Raw genomic sequence first — 19,121 nt, forward strand, 5'->3', positions numbered from 1 at the left:
TTGCTGTTCTGTATCTTGTTGCCCGGTTGGACGCCGCAATACCGTGACGCCATCGGCGGCAGTGCCCGCAATCAACCGAGACCCTCTGGTATCTGTATCAGCAAATTCGCTCCAACAATGGGGTGGGTGCTTGGTGTTTTGCAAGTACCACTTCACTCTTGAAACAATCAAGACACGGCCGAGGAAAAATGCACTTACCAGGAAAGGTATCGATGGCAACAGCCCCAGAATAGGGCATAATTGGCGTCGTGTATTGGTCTGGCAGAAGACACGAAGGGCATCGAGAATCGAGACGAGGCACGCAGGGGCCGGAAGCGCGATAGGAGGCGGTATGAGCTGAGCAACGAGACAAGTTGGGTGGGCAGAGCTCGGTCGCTCACAGGCGGCGCAATCGGAGCCCAAGATTCATGATTCAAGATTCAAGACTCAAGGAACAAGATTCAAGGGACAAAACCCCAGTCGTCGAACAACCAGCTATGGCAAAATCCTGTTCATGGTGTGCGGTGTGCGGTGTGTGGTGTGTATGGTGTGCGATGTGCGATGTGCGATGTGCGATGTGCGATGTGCGATGTGCGATGTGCGATGTGCGATGTGCGATGTGCGATGTGCGATGTGCGATGTGCGATGTGCGATGTGCGATGTGCGATGTGCGATGTGTTGTATAGATAGGTGACGGTATGACGATGCATGTTTGATCAGCATACGGAGATAAGATTTTGGTATCGCGGGGCTGCGATGGTGGTGTGGTGGGTGGCTCTGGGAGAATAGTTCGTCGATATTGATACAGTAATATAGGATATGAAATTAATGACGGCACAACCAACGGATGGGTAGCGCAGTCGGCAGCGCGTGGGTCTCATAATCCCAAGGCCGCGAGTTCGATTCTCGCCTCGTCCATTCTCTTTTTGGTCTGCAACCAACCTGTGTTGGCTCTGCCGTGTGTTTCTCACTCTTGCCGTCTGGCCTGTTTCCCATCGCCATCTCTCAGCCACATGCAGAAGCGCCTTGGTGTCTCTGCCTTTGCGCTTTCAATTTTCAATTTTCACAGACCCCTGCAGCAGCCACGGCTCGGACTGGTCGTGGCCATCGATGTGTGCTGCTGGGTGTTGCTGGCTGTTGCTGCTGGGTGTTGCTGGCTGTTGCTGCTGGCTGTTGCTGGCTGTTGCTGCTGGCTGTTGCTGGCTGTTGCTGCTGGCTGTTGCTGGCTGTTGCTGCTGGCTGTTGCTGCGCACAGGCCTTCTTGGCCTGCCGCTGTTCCTTTGCCTCGGACATTCCCGCTCCTCCCCGTCGCCAACTCCATCCGCCATGAGCACCGGAAGCTTCAATGCAAACAAAACCAAGGTGTGTCGCGGCGTCCCTCCCCCGGCTCAGTCGCCATGGCTCTCGCCTGTTTTCTGCATGACTTGTGCTTGACTGTTGCAGGGCATCCGCAAGGCATCTGCGTGGGTTTTACAGCGTTTCTGTGTGGGCTTCTGCATGAGCTTTGCTGGGCCTCTGTGTGGGTTCTGCACCATCCCGCCACCGTTCCCGCTGGCCGCCATTCTTCTCGACCCACATATCACATATCACATATCACATATCCACATATCCGCATATCCGCATACCCACACGACCAGCACCATCGCCGCTCGTGTGTGCGTCTCGATCATGTTCAACCCCTTGCTCAACCTCCATTTGATTCCCTTGGCCCATTTCGGCATCTCCCGTTTCCTCGCGCAGGTGCTCTTCGTCCTGATCGAGGCTCTCTTCTCTGCAATCCGTTCCAGTCTTCACGCTGTTGACACTCTCCCCACCATCGTTCATATTGTGTCTCTCTCAGTTTTGTCGATTATCCATCGAACCCACACTTCAATCGACTCATGCCGCAAATCCATCGTCATGGTTTGACAACAGAAAATTGTCAAACCAATGTCCTATCGTTGTTTGAGTCACTGTCCAAAACAAAATGTTTAACCACCCACGGCGGGGGTCGAACCCGCAGCCTTTGGATTAGAAGTCCAATGCGCTATCCAATTGCGCCACGCGGGCTTTCGCTCATTCTTTTTCCTCAATGACATACACATACAATCCTCTTCTAACCCTTCGATTCCACATCACATTCTCCCCCGCATACCCCCACATTTTCATCTGTACTTGATCCGGCCTCATATCTCACCTTGTTTTGTTTTGCATGGGACTTGATCACCACATTTTCCACACGATTCATTTCCATTCCTCTTTCTCTCGTTCTCCCTTTCCAGTCCATCAATTGCATCGTCGTTGCTTCCTTCAAGATCCCGGCTTCGACTGGATCTCCGTCTTCGTACCCGGACTGATAGATAATCCCGCTTTTCAAGCATGGCAAGTCCTTCGTCCGACTCCAATATGATCCGCCAAATCCTTGGCCTTGATTAAGCGCTCCAAGTACACTTCAAGATGATGCAGATCGGAGGTCATGGCGGCGATAGGCAATTGTGAATCAAGCGGCGTTTGTTCGGCCATCATGTTTCGTCGGCTATTGTTCTCGCTTTTCCTTGGCACGAATTTATTGATTGTCAGAGAAAATACCAACGCTCAGCGAGTTGCGAGGGTCCCAGCTGGTATTAGCCAAATTAAACCAGCCACGATCGTTGGTATATGTTTTGTTTGGTGCCTGAGAGCTCCCCCGTCCTGACTTGTTCGTATTAATTACCGCCAATCCCAGCGTTGAGAAGGACCATGAACACATGTTCAGTATCATTCCTGTCTCGGATGTCATCTGCAAGTGTTTTCTCGGGACCCAAAGGGAAGCAATCTCTACCAGCAACCACCGCCTGATTTCTTCATTATTTTACATGCGCCGTGACTCGGTCGGCAATACCGATTCTCTATTGCTTGAAACTTGCTTATCCCCTCCCCACATTGTCGAGTCAGGCCACGCATCGAAGACGCCTCAACATCAAGTTTATGGGCCAAGTCTCAAAGCTTTGTGCTTGTGGTGGGATGTGAAGGTCAGGATATGTGCGCGTCGTTTCCACCGTTGGCTTTGGAGACGACACGACCAAGGCAGTTCTATTACCATCTTCGTGTCTAAAGGAGCAAGCTGCGGATCCTGTTTTGGATCTCGGGGGTGACGCCAATGGAGCTTAGGTAGTTCGGCACGCCACCATACTCGCTCTGGATATAGGCCAGAGTCGATTCCATGACCTGTCAGCCGAGAGTGGATAAGGCTGTTAATTGATTGCAGCGGCACTTTGCCAGGGCAGTATACAGGAGTGCTCGAGACACCAAGATCTAGGCTCCATTTGCCTCGTTTCGTTTGAGGGGGGGGGGAGACGGATGCAGTCTGTTCATATGCTCCCGCTGCTTGGGTTTCTCCTGTCGCAGATGTTGTGTCCCAAAGTCGGGCTAGCTTTCTCACCTCGGGCGGGCTTTTTGAGAACTCCTCTGATACGCCAAACTTGCCGGCTTCCTTTACAATGTTCCCCATGAATCCACTTTCGACGAGATTGCCTTCTGACAGCTGGTAGTCACTGACCACGTCTTGGTCCGAAACGCCGAGGACCTTGAGAAGTAGGGCTATGAATCCAAAGTACCACATCGAGTCGCAGCGACAGAGTGATTTGGCAAAGAGACGGAGGAAATCAGGGATGTTACACGACAGGTGCTGTTGTAAGACGATGGCAGGGGCTGTTGGGTAACAGTACTGCGGTTGCTGAAATGACTCAATTGTCGCCACCGTCTTGACGTTCACCTGAAATCAAGCCGGTGCGGTCTTTTCCAGCAGAGCAGTGGATCAGGATCGGATGCGCTCGTTCGTCCGCAAGAATATCAAAGGCACGCTTGATATAGTGGCCACAGTAAGTAATAAAAACTTTGTTGAGGCCCAGCAGCCCATCTCGGTTGAAGGCACTATCTTGAAGGGCAACCCGCTTTGCATCGTCGAGTCGGGCGGTGGCGACGCTGGCGACCAACGAACTGAGATCGACAATGGACGAATCGGTGCAGGGAGCAACGAGCAGGTGAGCAGTTGTTCGCGGCGAATGATAAGCTGGCATTCCGCCAAACTCCTCTGGGATGGGACTGCAAGGCCGCCCGTGGTGCGCAATGGAACCACGCAGAGGGAGAGTGGCGGTTTGTAACCTGTCGTGGGTGGTGCCTTTGAGCAAGCCCACACTTCTTGCGGGAACCTATGCAGCATATTCGACCAGTGTCCTCGATTGGACACAGCTATCAGCGATGCCGCGGTGATCTCAATCGACAGGACTCACAGTTTGGATCGAAGGGGCAGCGATGCAAATACAGGTAAATATAGAGCCTTGGTAAAATCCAACTTGATTCTCACTCGATCCTGGTCGTTGGTGCGGTATCGCTGGATTGTGCGTCATCAGTGGCATGCCGTGGATAAGTGGAAGAGGGGAAGTGGGCACAAGTGAGGTTTTCCAGCGGATAAAGGGACGAGCAGAGGGACGAGCAGAGGGAAATACCTGTTGGATGAACTGCTGGTTGATAAGCGGTGGCTCCTCGGCAACTTTCTCGGAACTGCGGGTGGATAGGCGAGTGTGTCAAGTCCGCTGCACCGTGATCCAACCGAACGGCCGCATTGCCAAGTGGGCATCGCAGCCAGATCCAGAAACGGGGACTAGCAGGCGAGACCTGCTACTTGCAGTCTTCGCTCCGGGGTCGGTTTCAGCGACGTTGCGGGCAAAACAACGGCATTCCTCCGACGGTTGTGGGGACAGCGCTGGTGAGGTGCCCTGCTCTTGGGTGCAGCTACGTTCGTCTTGTCATCTGGACTATCCACACCGCACTCAGCACTCTCCGGCGTCCCTGCTTTTGGTCTTCCTGGTGCACAGCATACCTTGAACGCAGGTCCATAATAGTTTTGATTCCCAGGTTCTTGGTGATGAAGTCGACGTCGGATTGTGTGCCCAGGTCGGGCGTGGCCGAGCGAAAGACGAGCCCAGACTTTGCAAATCTGGATGGGATGGACTGGGTGAGTTGCAGATGTCGGGAGACAGAGAGCCAAGCGGCGAGTACAACGTGGTGGGTTTTTGCGAGGGTGAGCCGTGGCATGAGGGCAGTGATAACTTGGGAGTTATATGAATGCAAACGGATGTCGCCGCACATACTTTCCGCAGGCATCGCGGAAGTTTGGAATGCTTTCAAAGCTGTAAAGCAGCTGGTGGGTCGCTTGGGAGCCCATCGAGTCGATATGAAAGGCTGCAGATGAACGTGGTGGGAGGGGTAGGCTGTGTCTGGATTGTTGGAGACGGCTGCACGATTAGAAACCAGCATTTGGCAGCCGCCGATGGGCTTTTTGATCCCGGGCATCCACAATGTTGGCTCTGGCTCATTCAGCACCAAAGGACGCTGGAACCAAGCCGACGAGAGAACACAGAGCAGGCTTCGTACTTTTCCGGCGACGGACGACGATGGGAGGAGCAGGTCTATCGTGGGCGGAGAGACGGCGGGCGAGCAGGCGGGTTTCGATGGCTTTCGGCCAGCCGAGTCTCGGATAGAACAAGTCTCGGGACAAGTCTCAAGATGGGCCGTGCCCGATTGCGATGGCGATCCGGGTGTTGAGATCGAAGCTGGTCTGTCGGGCCAAGGCTCAGCGGAGGACGGTTCGCCTCGCTGGGTTCCAGCCGCAGCGACGTTTGTGACCCAAGAGCACGGGAAGGAGCGTGCTTGTTTGGGGAAGGGAAAACGGAGCATGCCCCGGGAGAATCCCTGGCTTGAGCGAAGATTTGCGGTTGGAGTGGCGATCGCCATGGCCGATTCTGCTCGAAGAGACGGCGCTTTATCACTCAGGCGAGGTTATCGACCGGTATCGCAAGGCGCCAAGCCAGAGCAACGCTGCTGATGTCCCGCTTGCGCTCAACATCCGATGCCGCCAACTCGTTGACACCCTGGATGAACAAATGGCTGCAAGAGCGGCATCGGGGAGAAGCGATGCCGGAGCCGACAATATCATTGCCACGTCGGTGATTCAAAGCGCACAGACTGGATGGATCGGCACCAGCACTTATAAGGTTGGATGAGCCCAAGCAAGTCGTCCATGCTCTGATTCGGAAATGTGGGAACTGCGTTATCGCCACCATGTATGGACACAGGACCGACCCGCATGGCCAAGGGGTCCCGCTCTGGATCGGGTCCGCGGGACAGGGGGTGCCGTGGATACCCTCCCATCGAGCGGGTGCCTATATATGCATCCACCTCATCTGTCCTCTGGTCTCATCCGCTCCATCAAAGAACGCAGCAATGAGCGAGCCCGCCTCATTCAGATCGCATCCCCAGGATGACTGGGCCTATCGCAACGAAAATCCCACTTATGATGTCTTTATCAGGTGGGTGTCGCATCGACATTGATGGCGCTCACTCGGGCTCGGCTGCCGCTCTCTAACACTCCTCTCACAGCTACCGGGCCAACAGCGAGGCCGAGAGCGCATCGACCCTGCGTGGAACTCTCGCCAGCACTCCTCTGGGCCACCAGGCACTCCATCCATACCTCGACCGGGAGTGCCTTGACGACGACCAGGACTGGGAGCAGGGCTCCATCGACGCCTTGTACATATCCAAAATGATCATCATTCTCCTTTCCGAGGAGGGACTGAAGCGCACATTCAACGCTCATGTCCAGCCCGACAACCAACTCCTTGAGGTGCCGTGCCATTCTCAGTCGGGATAGCACACCCCTCCATATGCACCGCTCGATGCTGATATTTACGCTCTTCCGCCCCACAGATCCAGCACGCCCTCAAGCGGATGAAGGACACTGCCACCACCGACCACCCTGTCATCGTCCAGCCTGTGCTCATGTGGTCCACCCGCAAGTTCGGCGACGAGACCCTCAAGAAGGAATACTTCCCACCCATCAACGAGTTTCCTGACTACCCTCCGATTCACGATAAGAGTCCGTTGTTCGATGGAGAGCATTTGACCGTCCAACAGACATTTAAGGAGCTGTTCAAGCTCCAAACATTCACGGCTGCTGACACAGCGGCGCTCAGGCAGTAAGTCGAGGGAATACTGTGAATGTTAATCCATCCACACTCGTTACTGACCCACATTCTCCATTTCAGCCTGGCTCCAACATTTCGAGAACTCGTCACCAAGACCGCAAAGGCAGCGAGGGGTGGAGCAGCACATCACAAGGATAGTCCCATCCAGCTCACTGCCGACCAAGACTCGCTCCTGCGACTCCTCCTCGATCCTGTCGACTCCACTTTGGACAGAAGGGCACTCGAGGATCTGTATGTCGAGGGTACCCGTCATTGGCTGTTCAACCAGACCACCGACTGGGTCAACCAGGACACCACCGACACTGTCCTGTGGGTCAATGCTGTTGCTGGGGTGGGCAAGTCTGTCGCTGCTGCCCAGATCGCCAACATCCTCACGGCCACCAACCAGCTGGTGTCGGCGCTGTTCCTCAAGTACAACGACATCCGCAAGAGCGATCCACGAGTGGTGCTGAATACTATCGCATACGGTCTGTGCAAGTGGTACTCGCCGATCAGCCGCAAACTGCTCGATACCGGCCACTCCAAGGACAATCTCGACAAGATGAGCATCCCCGAACTGTTCAAGGCCGTGATTGCCGATCCACTCGAGGCCATCGGCGACTACAGACCCAAGGGATCGGTGATGATCCTGGTGGATGCACTCGACGAGTGTTCTCCGCGCGACCAGCTGCTCGGTCTGCTTGCCGTGCGCTTCGTCGAACTGAACAGGACCCGTCCGTGGCTCAAGCTGCTGCTGACATCCCCGACCCGAGGACGATATCAAGGCAGCATTCGATGGAGTCCCGACCAAGACGATCGAACCCTCGAGCGAGGAGAACATCCGTGACCTCGAGGTGTTCATCCACCACCGACTTCGAGTGTATGACACTCTCAGTGACTCGAACCGCACCGAGGCAGTCGCCATCCTGCTGGACCAGTCCAAGACATTCGTGTGGATCAACCTACTCCTCAACACCGTCGATGCAGCATCCAGAGACGGCCCAGTGACACTCGCCACGATCAAGGACATCAACGACAGCGCCGCCGATGTCGGCCAGCTGTACCACAAGACATTCGCCAAGATCCACTCGCAGTCGAGCCACCCGGCCGAGCTGGTCACGGTGGTGTCGGCGATCGCCACGGCCCAGTCGATCCTGACCCCGCAGATCATCGCCGATGTGTTTGGACTCGAGATCGGCGTCGTTCGCGAGTGTCTCAAGAGCCTCAGTCTGGTCCTCGATCCTGGTGCCAATGGACTGGGTCCCCGAGGCAGCCAGTCCACCAACACCGAGGTCAAGTTCAACCACAAGTCGGTGGCGGACTATCTCCTCGGCGACTCATCGACTGGCCATCCGTGGCATGTATCGACCTCGTTCCACATGGTGTTTGCCAAGGGATGTCTCGGTGTGATCCTCTCGCACGAGCCAGTGATCAACATCTGCGATATCTTCGACTTTCACGACAAGATCCCAGACCTCGAGGACAGGGTCTCAGCCACGATCACACCGTCGCTGCGATACAGCATCGCCCACTGGATCACACACTTTGTGTGGTGTGTGGACGGAGAGGCCGAGTCGAGTCCGGTGTGGCAGTCGGCCGAGATGGTCGATGTGGCAGCGGTGCTCACTCGGTTCGTCAAGACGCATGTGTTCTTCTGGCTCGAGTGTGGGTCGCTCACACATGTGGTCAAGCCGATCATCGAGCAACTGGCTGTGCTGCGAGGAGTGACCAACATGGCACCCAGCACCATCATCGACGACACCACGAAGGAACTGGTCAAGGACACGTATCGATTCATCCGCGAGTTTGCCGATCCCGTCATCAAGAGTGCACCACAGGTGTACAACTCGGGGTATGCATTCACACCGAAGGAGACGGCGATCTACAAGACATATGCCACCCAGCTCGAGGACAAGATCCCGTTCCTGGTCACCTGCGGTCCAGCACCCACCTGGGATCCGTGTGAGATGACACTCACTGGTCACAAGAGCCGGGTGAACTCTGTGGCAATCTCATCCGATGGCAAGTTGATTGTTTCTGGCTCTTGGGACAAGACCATCAAGTTATGGGATGCCACCACGGGCCAGCTGAAGCGCACTCTTGAAGGCCACACGGACGGCGTCAATTCTGTCGTGATCTCACCCGATAGAAAATGGATTGTCTCTGGCTCAGGTGATAAGACCATCAAGATGTGGGATGTCGCCACTGGCCAATTGCGACGCACCCTCGAAGGACATACAAACCGGGTGAACGCCGTAGCGATCTCGCCTGATGGCGAGTCGATTGTCTCGGGCTCGGCTGATCAAACCATCAAGTTGTGGGATGCCACCACGGGCCAGCTGAAGCACACCTTCGAAGGACACACCGACGACGTGAACTCTGCTGCCAGATCCCCTGATGGCAAGTGGCTTGCTTCGGGCTCTGACGACCAGACCATCCAAATATGGGATGCTGCCACTGGTCGGCGGAGGCAAATACTCAAGGGCTGCAAAGGTCCTGTGAGCTCCGTGGTCGTATCATCTGACGGCAATTCGATTTTGGCTCGTGGACGGAACGGCTCCGAGCTTGTTTGGCTTCGTCGCGGAGATGAGTTTGTCCGCTCTAGCCAGGGTCCCTGTGACTTTGTTCCCGATTCTGCGACGTCTACTTTGTTCCAGTGGGTCGAAATTGACCGTTTGCCACTGTGGCTCCGCCATGGCATCCATATGGTCAAAACCCCGCACGCCCTCTTTGGCAATTGGGCCCAGCGAGTGGCCACCTCGTCGTCCGGTGTTATCATCTGGAGCCTCGCGCCCCCGTTCCATCCTGTGACTATCCTGGTGAGTTTGGCTTGCACCCCCCCCCAACTTAGCCCCATACTGATGCATTCGTCCATCCAGCCCACCTATCTCAATACGCCTGAGACCCAGCTCGAAGTGAAGCAATACCGTGAAGCACTCAAAACGCACGTCGCCGTTCCCTACTATCAGCCTGAGGCTTTCATGAGGCCGCCCAGCATTATCAGCAACATCGTCAGTTGGTCCAGATGATGCCGTCCTGGTCGTTGTTGTTCGTTTCGGCGGCGACAGCCGAGAGGATTGTGGGCATTCCGGGTTGACCAATGTCCTTGTTGGGTATCACTCTGCACGCTGGGCGCTGTGTGGCGCTCCAGCCAGTCAACCATGCATAAACCCAGCAATCGGCTTTGATATCCGATGCGACATGCTCAGAATGAAACAGGACAGGTTTCACTGATGATGTGATCGTGTTGGGCTGTACATCGGATTATATACTGTGTCTGCGACCTGATGATGAGGCAGCTATCCGCATTTCCCTGCCACACAGCTCTGGGTCCCATCACAGGGTAAGCCAGGCCCAGTACTCTCGAACGGCTTACTCTCCAAGGGCCTCGATTTCCGAGAGTGTGTTTTCGGCAGCAGGGAAGCCGCGTGTGTCCGATTCGCGGAGCCACATGACGGCAGTGTCGATGTTCTTGTCGACATCCCAACCGAATCGATAGCAAACACCCAGATTCCAGGCTCCCCAGGCGTTGCCTTGCTCAGCAGCCTTTCTGAACCAAGCGACGGCGGTATGGACGTTGGGACCACCTTGGAGCTGGTAGCGCTCTCCAAGAATGACTTGAGCCACAGAGTGGCCTTGGTTGGCCAGCTCCTCCAACAGAGCGATGGCCTGCTTCTCGTTCTCCTTGGTGCCAATGGCGTGCAGGTGACAGAGCGCCAAAACCAACTTGCAAAACCAGTCGCTCTCGGCTCCTTTCTCGCTCCAGTTGTAGAACCTGATATGGAAGGGCGAGTTGCCGGGACACTTTGATGGCATCTCAATCCACATCTTCCAGCTTTGTCGTGTTCCTCGCCCGGTGGCCCAGCACCACTTCAGGAGTATCCCAGCAAGAGACTTGAGGATCGAATGGTGGTCGTAGATCTGAACAAACACTTGCTGCCAATGGAGAAAGGCAGACACGTCGTCCTGTTGGTCGCCAAGACCGATGCAGTGGATCCAGCCTCGGTCAAAGTATGCAACCAGATCGGCGGTGCTTGCCAGCATTCTGTGGAGGTCGACCGCCTTCTTCCACTCCGAATCGGGCTTGGAGCTTTGACTGAGGGTGTCGATGGAGTCCTGCAGCGCTTTGGGATCGTGCTCCTTCAGCAGCGCGATGAAGAACCCAGACACAGATCCGCTGTGGATGAACTCCTCCAAAGGGACATTGCTGCGTCCATCCGCCAACGTTCTGTCGGCTGAGGGTCCGCTGGATGCCGAAGCACTCTGCAGTGCCGGTGAGATATCGGCAGGGACTTCTGGTAGATCGAGTGACTCGAGTTTATCCAAAATGCCGTCAAACTTGGGTCTCTGGCTGGGTGCCTGATGCCAGCACTCTTTGATCAGCTCCCAGAGCTCGCCCGGGATGTTGCACAGATTCCTGGGTCTCCGGCCGTTTTGAATGTGGAGTCGAACGATTTCATCACGCATGCGCTGTTTTCCATCGCCGGTCATCCATAGGCGTCCGTCGTTGAACACCTCGCAGAGCAGCAGACCAAAGGCATAGACGTCGGTTTCCTTGGAGGACCCATGGGGATCATTTTCGTCAATCATCTCGGGGGCCATGTAGTGGAGTGTACCTCCTGCGTTCTTGGCGTCGCCAATTCTTTTGCTCGAGCTTGATGCGTGCTTGACATAGGACATGCCAAAGTCCGAGATCACCGCGCGATAGTCCGAGTCCAGCAGGACGTTGGCTGGCTTGAGGTCGCCGTGGACAATGTTCTTGCCATGGAGATAGCTCATGCCAGAGGCAACTTGTCGCACGATCCTGAGCTTTTCTTTGAGCGGAACAGGGCTCTCCGCTCTGGCCACAAAGCGTTGCACTGTACCGTTCTTCATGAATGGCGAGACCATGAAAGGCTTGGTGACGGTGTCGCAGGCGCCGAGGAGCGGCAGGATGTTGTCGTGCTTGAGATTGTGCCAGACTTCGATCTCCTGGTGCAGATATCGGCGCTCCATCGCACTTGCATCGCACAGTAACTGCTTGACAGCTACCTCGCGCCCATAGTACGATGCCGAATACACTTTTCCAAAGCCACCCTCGGCGATGGGCTCGCGGGACCAGTTGGTGACGGCATTTGCAGGAATGCGCCATGTCTGTCGCTTGTCAGAGTCGTGGTCCCCTCCTTCCATGGCGTTCGAGTCGGGGATGGGTCCTGGCGCTTCAGGCAGACCGAAGAATATGTCGTTCACGATGTAGCCGTCGCTGTTGAGCTGCTCGTAAATGCCGGCCATGACACGCTCGTTCGTCTGAGTGCCGGTGCCCCAGCGACAGCACTCGGCAAGGAGGATTCGGCAGAGCCAATCCCGCTCGGCACCGAGGACACACCAACGGTAAAACTTGTGGTGGAGTGGCGAGTCTCCTGGGCCGCTCCATGGAAGCTGGTTCCAGTTTTCAGCCGGCTCGGTAGCTCCGCGGCGCAGGCCAACGCACCACTTGAGCAGCGCACCCGAGAGCCTTCTGAGAACGGAGCGATCGTCCTTGATCGCGCTGTTAACAAACTGCCAATACCGGACGGCATCGACATCACTCTTGGGGACACCGAGGCCAAGGAAGCTGATCCAGCCCAAGTGAAAGTGTGCCTCAACGTTGGAGGCTTCGGCGAGAGTGAGATACAGCTGGATGGCGACTCGCCACTCGAGATGTGTGTCGGGGATATCCTTGTCGGTGATGATGTTGGCTACCGCAAGAGTGGCCACAGCATCCCCTTGCTTGGCTCTGTTGAGAGTGTGCTTGGGGACACCCTTGATGGCAGCGATGGCAAAGAGGGGCGATTCGTCGTTTGGAGGATCGTCTTGGTCCGAGTCCGTCTTCAGCGACGCTTGGTCATTCTCGGAAGACAGTATTGGCATGGGGGTTGGAACCCTGGTGTTGGCGAGGCCTTTGTAAGGCGCCAGGAACTGGACGATCTCATCGAATGTTGATCGCTGTGCTGGATCTTGGTGCCAGCAGCGCTCGATCAGAGACCAAATGTCGTCAGGAATGCCATCAAACCGCTCAGGTCTTCTGCCCCTCGTTATATAGGACTCGATTGCTCGCGTTCTCATGCGTTGGCCGTCTTTGGTTGTCCACACTGGCTTGCAATCGCCGAGCACTTCATAGAACATGATGCCAAAGGCGTAGGCGTCGGTCTTTTTGGAGGCACCACTAGGTTCTTCTTCGTCGAATATCTCTGGGGCCATATAGTCCAGTGTTCCACCTGCCAGCTGGTCCGTTACCCTATTCCAAGACACTGGGGAGTGCTTAATGCGAGACAAGCCAATGTCAGTGATGAGTGCCCGATTATCTCCATCCAGCAAGACGTTTACTGGTTTGACGTCCCCGTAAACAATGTTGTTGCCGTGGAGATATGCCATGCCCGAGGCGACCTCGTATAGGAGGCGAAGCTTGTCCCCAATGGGGTGTGGGCTATCTGGATTTGAAACGTATTCGCTCAATGTCCCATTCTTCATGAAGGGAGTTACAATGAGGGGTCGTTCAGTGGTATCACAAGCGCCGAGAAGGGGAAGGATATTGGGGTGGTTTAGTTTGGACCAGAAGCTGACCTCCCTACGAAAAGACTCGATGATCTCTCGGTTATTGAAGTGCATATGAAGCTGCTTGACAGCAACATCCGCTCCATAGTAGGTCGCGGTATATATCTCAGAAAAGCCACCACTGGCGATGGGCTGGGCAGACCGGTTTGTGATAGAGCTGGCAGGGATGCGCCAGGACTCGTGCTTCATGGAGCGAGCGACATCTGAGCGACTTCTGAGCATTTCGAGCAGCTGAGCGCTGATTCTACGAATGATTCCGTTTCGAGTATCTCTGCTTTCCAAGATCCCGTTCAAATATGCTGTTACTTGTCGGATTTTCCAGGCTGGGTGGTTCAGAGAAATATCGACCAGGTCCAGAGCGGTGGCGTTGTTCTGTTGAAGGAGGGAGCCAATTTTGATGACAACGGCTTGTTCTTCATCCTTATCCTTGTCGATCGCACGTTGTAGTGCTGAGGTATCGAGTCGAGCCAAAGCTGGAACGAGGAGCGTATCGGCTGTTTCCTCGAAGAGCAGATCCAGGTCCTGGCAGAGCTTCTGGATACGTCCACGGGCCGTCGATCCTTCAAACAACAACTGCACTTTGGGCTGGCTCTCAAAGTTTGAAACAAGTTGGCGGACTTGTTCATATCCCTGTCGGAGGGCATTCACTTGGGCTGCTGTGGAGCCTGGGTCACTCGCTAGCGATGCAGCAAGCGTCCGGAGAGAGTTGTAGGAAAATCTTGTGAGGAACTTCCAAGAGTTTTGGTTCTCGGCAAGGCCATTGATGTTTCGGACGAGGACATGGACCTCCTGGAGCAGCTCGTTCAGGACTCCGTCGGGATACTGGCGGATGAGACCAGCCAGCCCAACGAGGTCGTCGGTTTCAGACATGATGGGAGATTTGGGGAAAGAGAGGCGGCGGCCGGACCGACTGTAAAAGCTGACAACCGGGACCCGATCCTGATCGAGCATGCGCCGCTTCATTTGCACCATATTCCGAATTGGAAGTATGGTGTGACCCTTGTCCAGCTCCTGATGACAAACAATCATTCACACCACACGGAGGTTTCCTTCTTGCATCGGAATGGTGAGCCCGACATCTCATCCGACGACACTGCACCGTCCCATTCGTGGCCGAGTCGTTGGGGGCGGAGGGCTGCTTGGCGCCTGCCAGACATATCTCCGAGCACAGATGCCATGCCCACTCACATATCTCTCATCATGGTTATTGGATTATCTGTATTGGCTGCTTCACGAGGGCATCTCGGTGGCTGCTGTCAACAGTGGACCGGTGAATGAAAAGTAAAAGCAAAAGTAGCGCCCGTGGTCGAATGCAACAAAAGCGTCGTGACCAGAAAGGAAGGGTGATCGGAGCATGTGTGTGTTTGTGGGCTACATTGGGGTGGGGAAGAGGAAATGGGGGTAAAGTAGAACAGCGAAACGGAGTGCAGCAAAAGCCAGTTCAGGAGAAGCCAAGCGGTTCAGCATGACATTCCGTCGTGAGCCGAAGCCAAAATGGCAACAACCTCTAAACAGGAATACATGGAGCACAGAGACTGCAGGGGCCAACGAGGCCAGCAAGCCACACACGACATCAGTAACACATGACATCAGTAACCCAGGGCCATCAATGCGTTTGCCATCTGCCTCAACGGTACCGTCTGCAGCTGCCTGCTCTCCTTGCCGATGGTGGTGGCACTTAGAACTTGAACGAGTGGGACTCGCGGGGGATGGACGAGCCGTTGCGCTGGATGATGACGTTGGCCAGGTAGTGGCCGGCAGCGACACTGCGCTCGAGCGAGTGACCCTGGACCAGCTGGGACAGGAAGCCGCCGACAAAGGCATCACCGGCACCGTTGGTGTCGACGATCTTGTCGGCAGCGATGGGAATGATGGGGTACTCGGTGGCCTTGCCGTTGTGGATGACAACGGTGCTCTTGGCGCCGTGGGTGAAGACGACAGTGCGGGCGCGGGTGCCGTTCTTCTTGGGGAGGGCGGCGATCTTGAGGCCGACTTCGGCGAGGTCGTGGGTGCCAAAGTTGTGGGCGTCGGCAAAGGCAGCGGCCTCGGACTCGTTGCCAAAGAGAATGTCAACGTAGGGAATGAGGGAGTCGAGGGGCTCGGTGAAGAACTGGGAGATGAAGGGGGCCGAGAGGTTGAGGGTGAAGACCTTGGAGGTCTGGGCGGCGTGCTCGGCAATGAGGAGGGCCGAGGGGGGCGAGACGGTCAGGAAGTAGCCGCCGACGTAGAAAAAGCGGGCCTTCTCGACCAGAGACCAGACCTCGGGGCGCTTCAGGTGGTCGATCTTGTAGGCATTGGCGGCCTGGAGATCGGTGACGAGCGAGCGGTTGTGGTCGGTAATGAGGACGGCGCACTGGCCGGTGGGGAGGGTCTCGTCCTCGAGGTACTCGGTGCGGAGGCCGTCCTTGGCAGCAGCCTCCTTGAGGAGGGCACCTTGGGCGTCCTTGCCGACGCAGCCAATGTAGACGGTCGAGTTCTTGGGCAGGAGCCACTGGGCGCCACGGAGCGAGTTCTGGGCGGCACCACCAGCGCCGTACTCGACGGGGTAGGAGCCGACAAACTCGGCGTAGAGGGGCTTGTGCTTGTCCTCGGCGAGAATGGCGTTGTTGGCCAGGAGATCGTACTTGCTGAGGAACTCGGGCTTGACAACGGCCGAGATGTCGAGCAGGGGGTTCTCGATACCGAGGAGGACGTACTCAGAGGACATGGCGGCGGGCTGCAGGTGGGTCGTCGGATGCGATTCACCCGTCGAGATTCGTCGACGGATCAAAAGGAGGATCCAGCGAGTCAAACGATATACGGGAGGATCCAGCAAGCGGGACAGTCGGTAGACCAAGTTGACAGGTGATGAGTCGGTCGGGCCGATCGATCGATCGCCGATGACGTCGACATGAATGCCGATTGTGCAAATCAGCCAAGCAGCCGATCAGATCACGAGACATGGTGCGAAGGAGGCAACAAGATGTATGCGGGTATGGGTTAGCGAACATCAGACAGATCATCGGCGACTGCAGGGGCCCAGCAGAGGAGCAATGGCGGGAATACGAACAGGACAGATGGCTGATGGGCAGATGGAAGTGGATGACGAGGCAGAGGATGGAAATGGCGATCGGGAGACGCGGCGAAAGAAAAGCAACGCGGATCGCGAACGAGAGCGAGGCGTGTCTCGGTGTGTCCTCGGTGCGATCTCGGCGCAATCTCGGCGCAATCTCGGTGTGTCTCGGTGCGATCTCGGTGTGTCCTCGGTGCGATCTCGCGGGATGGGGGAGAGCAACACACACACACATGCACACAGCCGCTGACACGTGTCCGTCGCTGCCCCAAAGACGGAATGCCCAAAGACAAGGCGCGGCGCCACACACACACGCTGCCCCAATGTCGCAGGATGGGGCGGATCGAGTGCGGATCGAGTGCGGCTTGCTGGTTGGGCAGCGAGAGCGACCGAGAGCAGCCGAGAGACACCGAGACCGAGTCGCAGGCCGCCAACCAAGCCAAGTCCAAGGCGATCCATGCATGCTCCAGGCCGATCAAGTCATGAATCTGTGTCCAGAGACGTGGCCAGGCTCACGGGCACGCCGGCGGGTTGTCTCTGTCGGCACCCGTCGCGGCTGGTCTGTTGCTGCAGCTAGTCTGTTGCTGCAGCTGGTCCTCACCGTGGACTTTTTGAGAGCGGGGCTTTCCTCGTGGGTGGCCCCAGGGGCTCGCTTGGACGGGGTGATTTGGCTCATTATCGCGGGTCGAGTCAGTGGTGATTGCCGGATGGGCTGCTCGCAAGCGTCGTGATCGCAGGGTGGGATGTTGCTGTTGCAGCTCGGGCTGGATGGGAGACTCCTGCTTGGGGAAGAGAGAACGCAGGGCCTTTGCCGCTGGGTTGGGTCTTGGCGATCTGCTCTCTCACGTGATCCTCTGCTGCGCTCGCGTGTCACGGGTGTCTGGGCCGCTGTCGGTGGCATACGCAGAGCAGCGGCGGATACTCTGGGCATCGGGCTTCCAGCGCACTGTGGTCGGCATCCGGGACTTGGTCTTGGTCAGGGCGCATCTGGAATGCCTCCGGACTCGGACGTTCCCAGGGCGCAACCGAGTTGCCGTTGCTTTTGGTGTTCGCGGAGTGCGTTCGAGCCACCAAACCGCCCCCATCCAGCCAAACAAGCCCGCTCGAACCGGCTCTTTCCGCATTTTCACCAATCCTCGGGCCAATCGCAAAAATCCGAGGTGGTGGCGCCTGTGTCACGCCACGCGGTCACCTGCCGCCCCACCGTGTCGGCCCTTTCCCACGGCCCTCGGTTCGTTCCCGTCGGCCATGTTCAGGGCCGGGTCGTCGTCCCTTGGGCCCAGTTCTGAGGGGACGCCTCTTGCAGATGAATCTTGGGGGCTCCGCGGATGCCGTCGATGCTATGCGGGCTCTCGGCTGCATCCGAGCGTGTCTGCGAGCAAGCCCAGCCGCCTTGCCCGCTGTCGATCCGACGATACATCACACCGCATCGCCTGACGTCCGGCGCCCAGCCGAGCGCCGTCCTGTGATCCTGCTGCGTCTCTGTCGCGCCGGGGTGGATCCTCACGCCGCTTTGCCGCCTCCCATCGGGCCAGCACGGGGCAGCGGTCGCATGATGCTTGGGTGTGCTCGCCCCATGCCGACGCTTTCCCGCTTCCGTCACCTTGCATGGCTCGGACATTCTGCCCGTTGTTGCCAGCCTTGCTGTTCAATGCACCTGTTCGGTCGAGACGCTTCCCCCACCATTCCACTTCTATCTTGGTTGGCCCCAGGCATGTCTTTCCCCTCTTTCGTCTTGCTTCTTCATTTCTCGTGCTGTCGCCAGGGCTGCTTCGAGATGCGGTCATTTTTGCGGTTCCGCTTGCTCGCGCGCCGCTCTGTCGGTTCCACTGTCCGTTCTGTCGCTATCTTTCTCGTTTTCAGGCCAGACGCGGAATGGAATGGACGCTGCGGATGCCTCGAGCAGCCCGCTGCCATGTCGCCCTGTCAGCTGGGACCTGGCGGTGGGGCCTGCCAGGCCGCCTGCATTCCGCTTCCCGCAAGCGGCTGTCGGTCCTTGGAACAGAAGAACGGAAGGACCGAATGCGACCAGTCGAGAACCAATATACTTCCATCCTCCAAAGCTGTCGATGCATCCTCCGTGTGCTTGCTCGGCCAACGCATCGGCAGCACATTGCATAACAGCTGCCCATACAACGATGGACGCGGAGCACGTACTTTTGTCAGCGCATCCGCCCACACACAACAACGCAGGTCCGACATTGCGTATATGCAGCTAATCAACCCAGCACAGTCCAGCTCATCGCAGCACAGTTACAGCACAGCACAGCTCCGATCGTCTCGGCTCGGCTCCCACGCAGCAGCCTGGCCAGCCAGGTCGCACGCCCACGTGCCTCTGCGCCGTGCCACGGGGTCACGCGTGGCGTTACAGAGGTTCACGGGACCGCGGATGGTTCTGTTCTGTGCCGCGTTGGGGCGGCTTGTGGTCTGGGTGGATGGATCGCTCGTGTGCCTCCCCACGACAGCAGCGGTGTCGTGAGATCAGGGACAGACCAGGCGGCGACAAGGCGCGCGCCCTTGGAAAGCCTGTCCAG

At 56.8% G+C, this 19,121-nt stretch overlaps 5 protein-coding genes and 2 non-coding genes across 7 annotated transcripts; 2 read left to right on the forward strand and 5 right to left on the reverse strand.

Annotated features, from left to right (window-relative positions):
* The first annotated feature begins 824 nt into the window (after positions 1 to 824).
* BJ171DRAFT_t394 lies at positions 825 to 897 on the forward strand. The gene has a single exon. It is a non-coding gene; the product is annotated as a tRNA-Met (tRNA).
* A 660-nt stretch (positions 898 to 1,557) lies between these two features.
* On the forward strand, positions 1,558 to 1,891 carry BJ171DRAFT_540888 (uncharacterized protein). The gene is given in 2 exon segments (XM_053112948.1): positions 1,558 to 1,583; positions 1,600 to 1,891. 1 exon segment carries the CDS (start codon positions 1,648 to 1,650, stop codon positions 1,885 to 1,887), a length of 240 nt encoding a protein of 79 aa, XP_052961701.1. The 5' UTR covers positions 1,558 to 1,583; positions 1,600 to 1,647; the 3' UTR covers positions 1,888 to 1,891.
* Positions 1,892 to 1,954: 63 nt separating this feature from the next.
* On the reverse strand, positions 1,955 to 2,028 carry BJ171DRAFT_t395. The gene has a single exon. It is a non-coding gene; the product is annotated as a tRNA-Arg (tRNA).
* An 822-nt stretch (positions 2,029 to 2,850) lies between these two features.
* On the reverse strand, positions 2,851 to 5,542 carry BJ171DRAFT_58016 (protein-tyrosine phosphatase-like protein). The gene is made up of 8 exons (XM_053114020.1): positions 5,374 to 5,542; positions 5,091 to 5,216; positions 4,820 to 4,936; positions 4,446 to 4,500; positions 4,230 to 4,330; positions 3,713 to 3,936; positions 3,380 to 3,537; positions 2,851 to 3,165 (listed from the first exon to the last, which is right to left on the reverse strand). Exons 2-8 carry the CDS (start codon positions 5,162 to 5,164, stop codon positions 3,049 to 3,051), a joined length of 846 nt encoding a protein of 281 aa, XP_052961702.1. The 5' UTR covers positions 5,165 to 5,216; positions 5,374 to 5,542; the 3' UTR covers positions 2,851 to 3,048.
* Positions 5,543 to 10,262: 4,720 nt separating this feature from the next.
* On the reverse strand, positions 10,263 to 13,450 carry BJ171DRAFT_540931 (kinase-like domain-containing protein). Its single transcript, XM_053112949.1, has one exon. It carries the CDS (start codon positions 13,353 to 13,355, stop codon positions 10,335 to 10,337), a length of 3,021 nt encoding a protein of 1,006 aa, XP_052961703.1. The 5' UTR covers positions 13,356 to 13,450; the 3' UTR covers positions 10,263 to 10,334.
* Positions 13,451 to 14,733: 1,283 nt separating this feature from the next.
* BJ171DRAFT_540936 (Ribokinase-like protein) lies at positions 14,734 to 16,699 on the reverse strand. Its single transcript, XM_053112950.1, has one exon. The coding sequence runs from the start codon at positions 16,240 to 16,242 to the stop codon at positions 15,214 to 15,216; it is 1,029 nt and encodes a 342-aa protein (XP_052961704.1). The 5' UTR covers positions 16,243 to 16,699; the 3' UTR covers positions 14,734 to 15,213.
* BJ171DRAFT_58147 (uncharacterized protein) lies at positions 16,449 to 17,589 on the reverse strand. The gene is made up of 2 exons (XM_053114107.1): positions 17,189 to 17,589; positions 16,449 to 17,075 (listed from the first exon to the last, which is right to left on the reverse strand). The coding sequence occupies exons 1-2, from the start codon at positions 17,516 to 17,518 to the stop codon at positions 16,515 to 16,517; spliced, it is 891 nt and encodes a 296-aa protein (XP_052961705.1). The 5' UTR covers positions 17,519 to 17,589; the 3' UTR covers positions 16,449 to 16,514.
* Between the last annotated feature and the right edge of the window lie 1,532 nt (positions 17,590 to 19,121).

The sequence above is a fragment of the Polychytrium aggregatum genome (genome assembly GCF_025602895.1).
Source record: "Polychytrium aggregatum strain JEL109 chromosome Unknown BJ171scaffold_134, whole genome shotgun sequence".
NCBI classification, from domain to species: Eukaryota; Fungi; Chytridiomycota; class Chytridiomycetes; order Polychytriales; genus Polychytrium; species Polychytrium aggregatum.

Bases quoted from the DNA above. Each gene is read 5' to 3' on its own strand.
- BJ171DRAFT_58147 (XM_053114107.1), bottom strand. From the start codon at position 17,518: ATGCCCAGAGTATCCGCCGCTGCTCTGCGTATGCCACCGACAGCGGCC. The intron at 17,076-17,188 runs GTGAGGACCAGC...CTCTGGACACAG, and splicing joins CCGCTCTCAAAAAGTCCACG to ATTCATGACTTGATCGGCCT.
- BJ171DRAFT_540888 (XM_053112948.1), top strand. From the start codon at position 1,648: ATGTTCAACCCCTTGCTCAACCTCCATTTGATTCCCTTGGCCCATTTC.
- BJ171DRAFT_540931 (XM_053112949.1), bottom strand. From the start codon at position 13,355: ATGGCATATCTCCACGGCAACAACATTGTTTACGGGGACGTCAAACCA.
- BJ171DRAFT_540936 (XM_053112950.1), bottom strand. From the start codon at position 16,242: ATGTCCTCTGAGTACGTCCTCCTCGGTATCGAGAACCCCCTGCTCGAC.
- BJ171DRAFT_58016 (XM_053114020.1), bottom strand. From the start codon at position 5,164: ATGGGCTCCCAAGCGACCCACCAGCTGCTTTACAGCTTTGAAAGCATT. The intron at 4,331-4,445 runs GTATTTCCCTCT...CGCACAATCCAG, and splicing joins ACCAGCAGTTCATCCAACAG to CGATACCGCACCAACGACCA. The intron at 3,937-4,229 runs GTGAGTCCTGTC...TGTCGATCTCAG, and splicing joins CTGCCCCTTCGATCCAAACT to TTCGTTGGTCGCCAGCGTCG.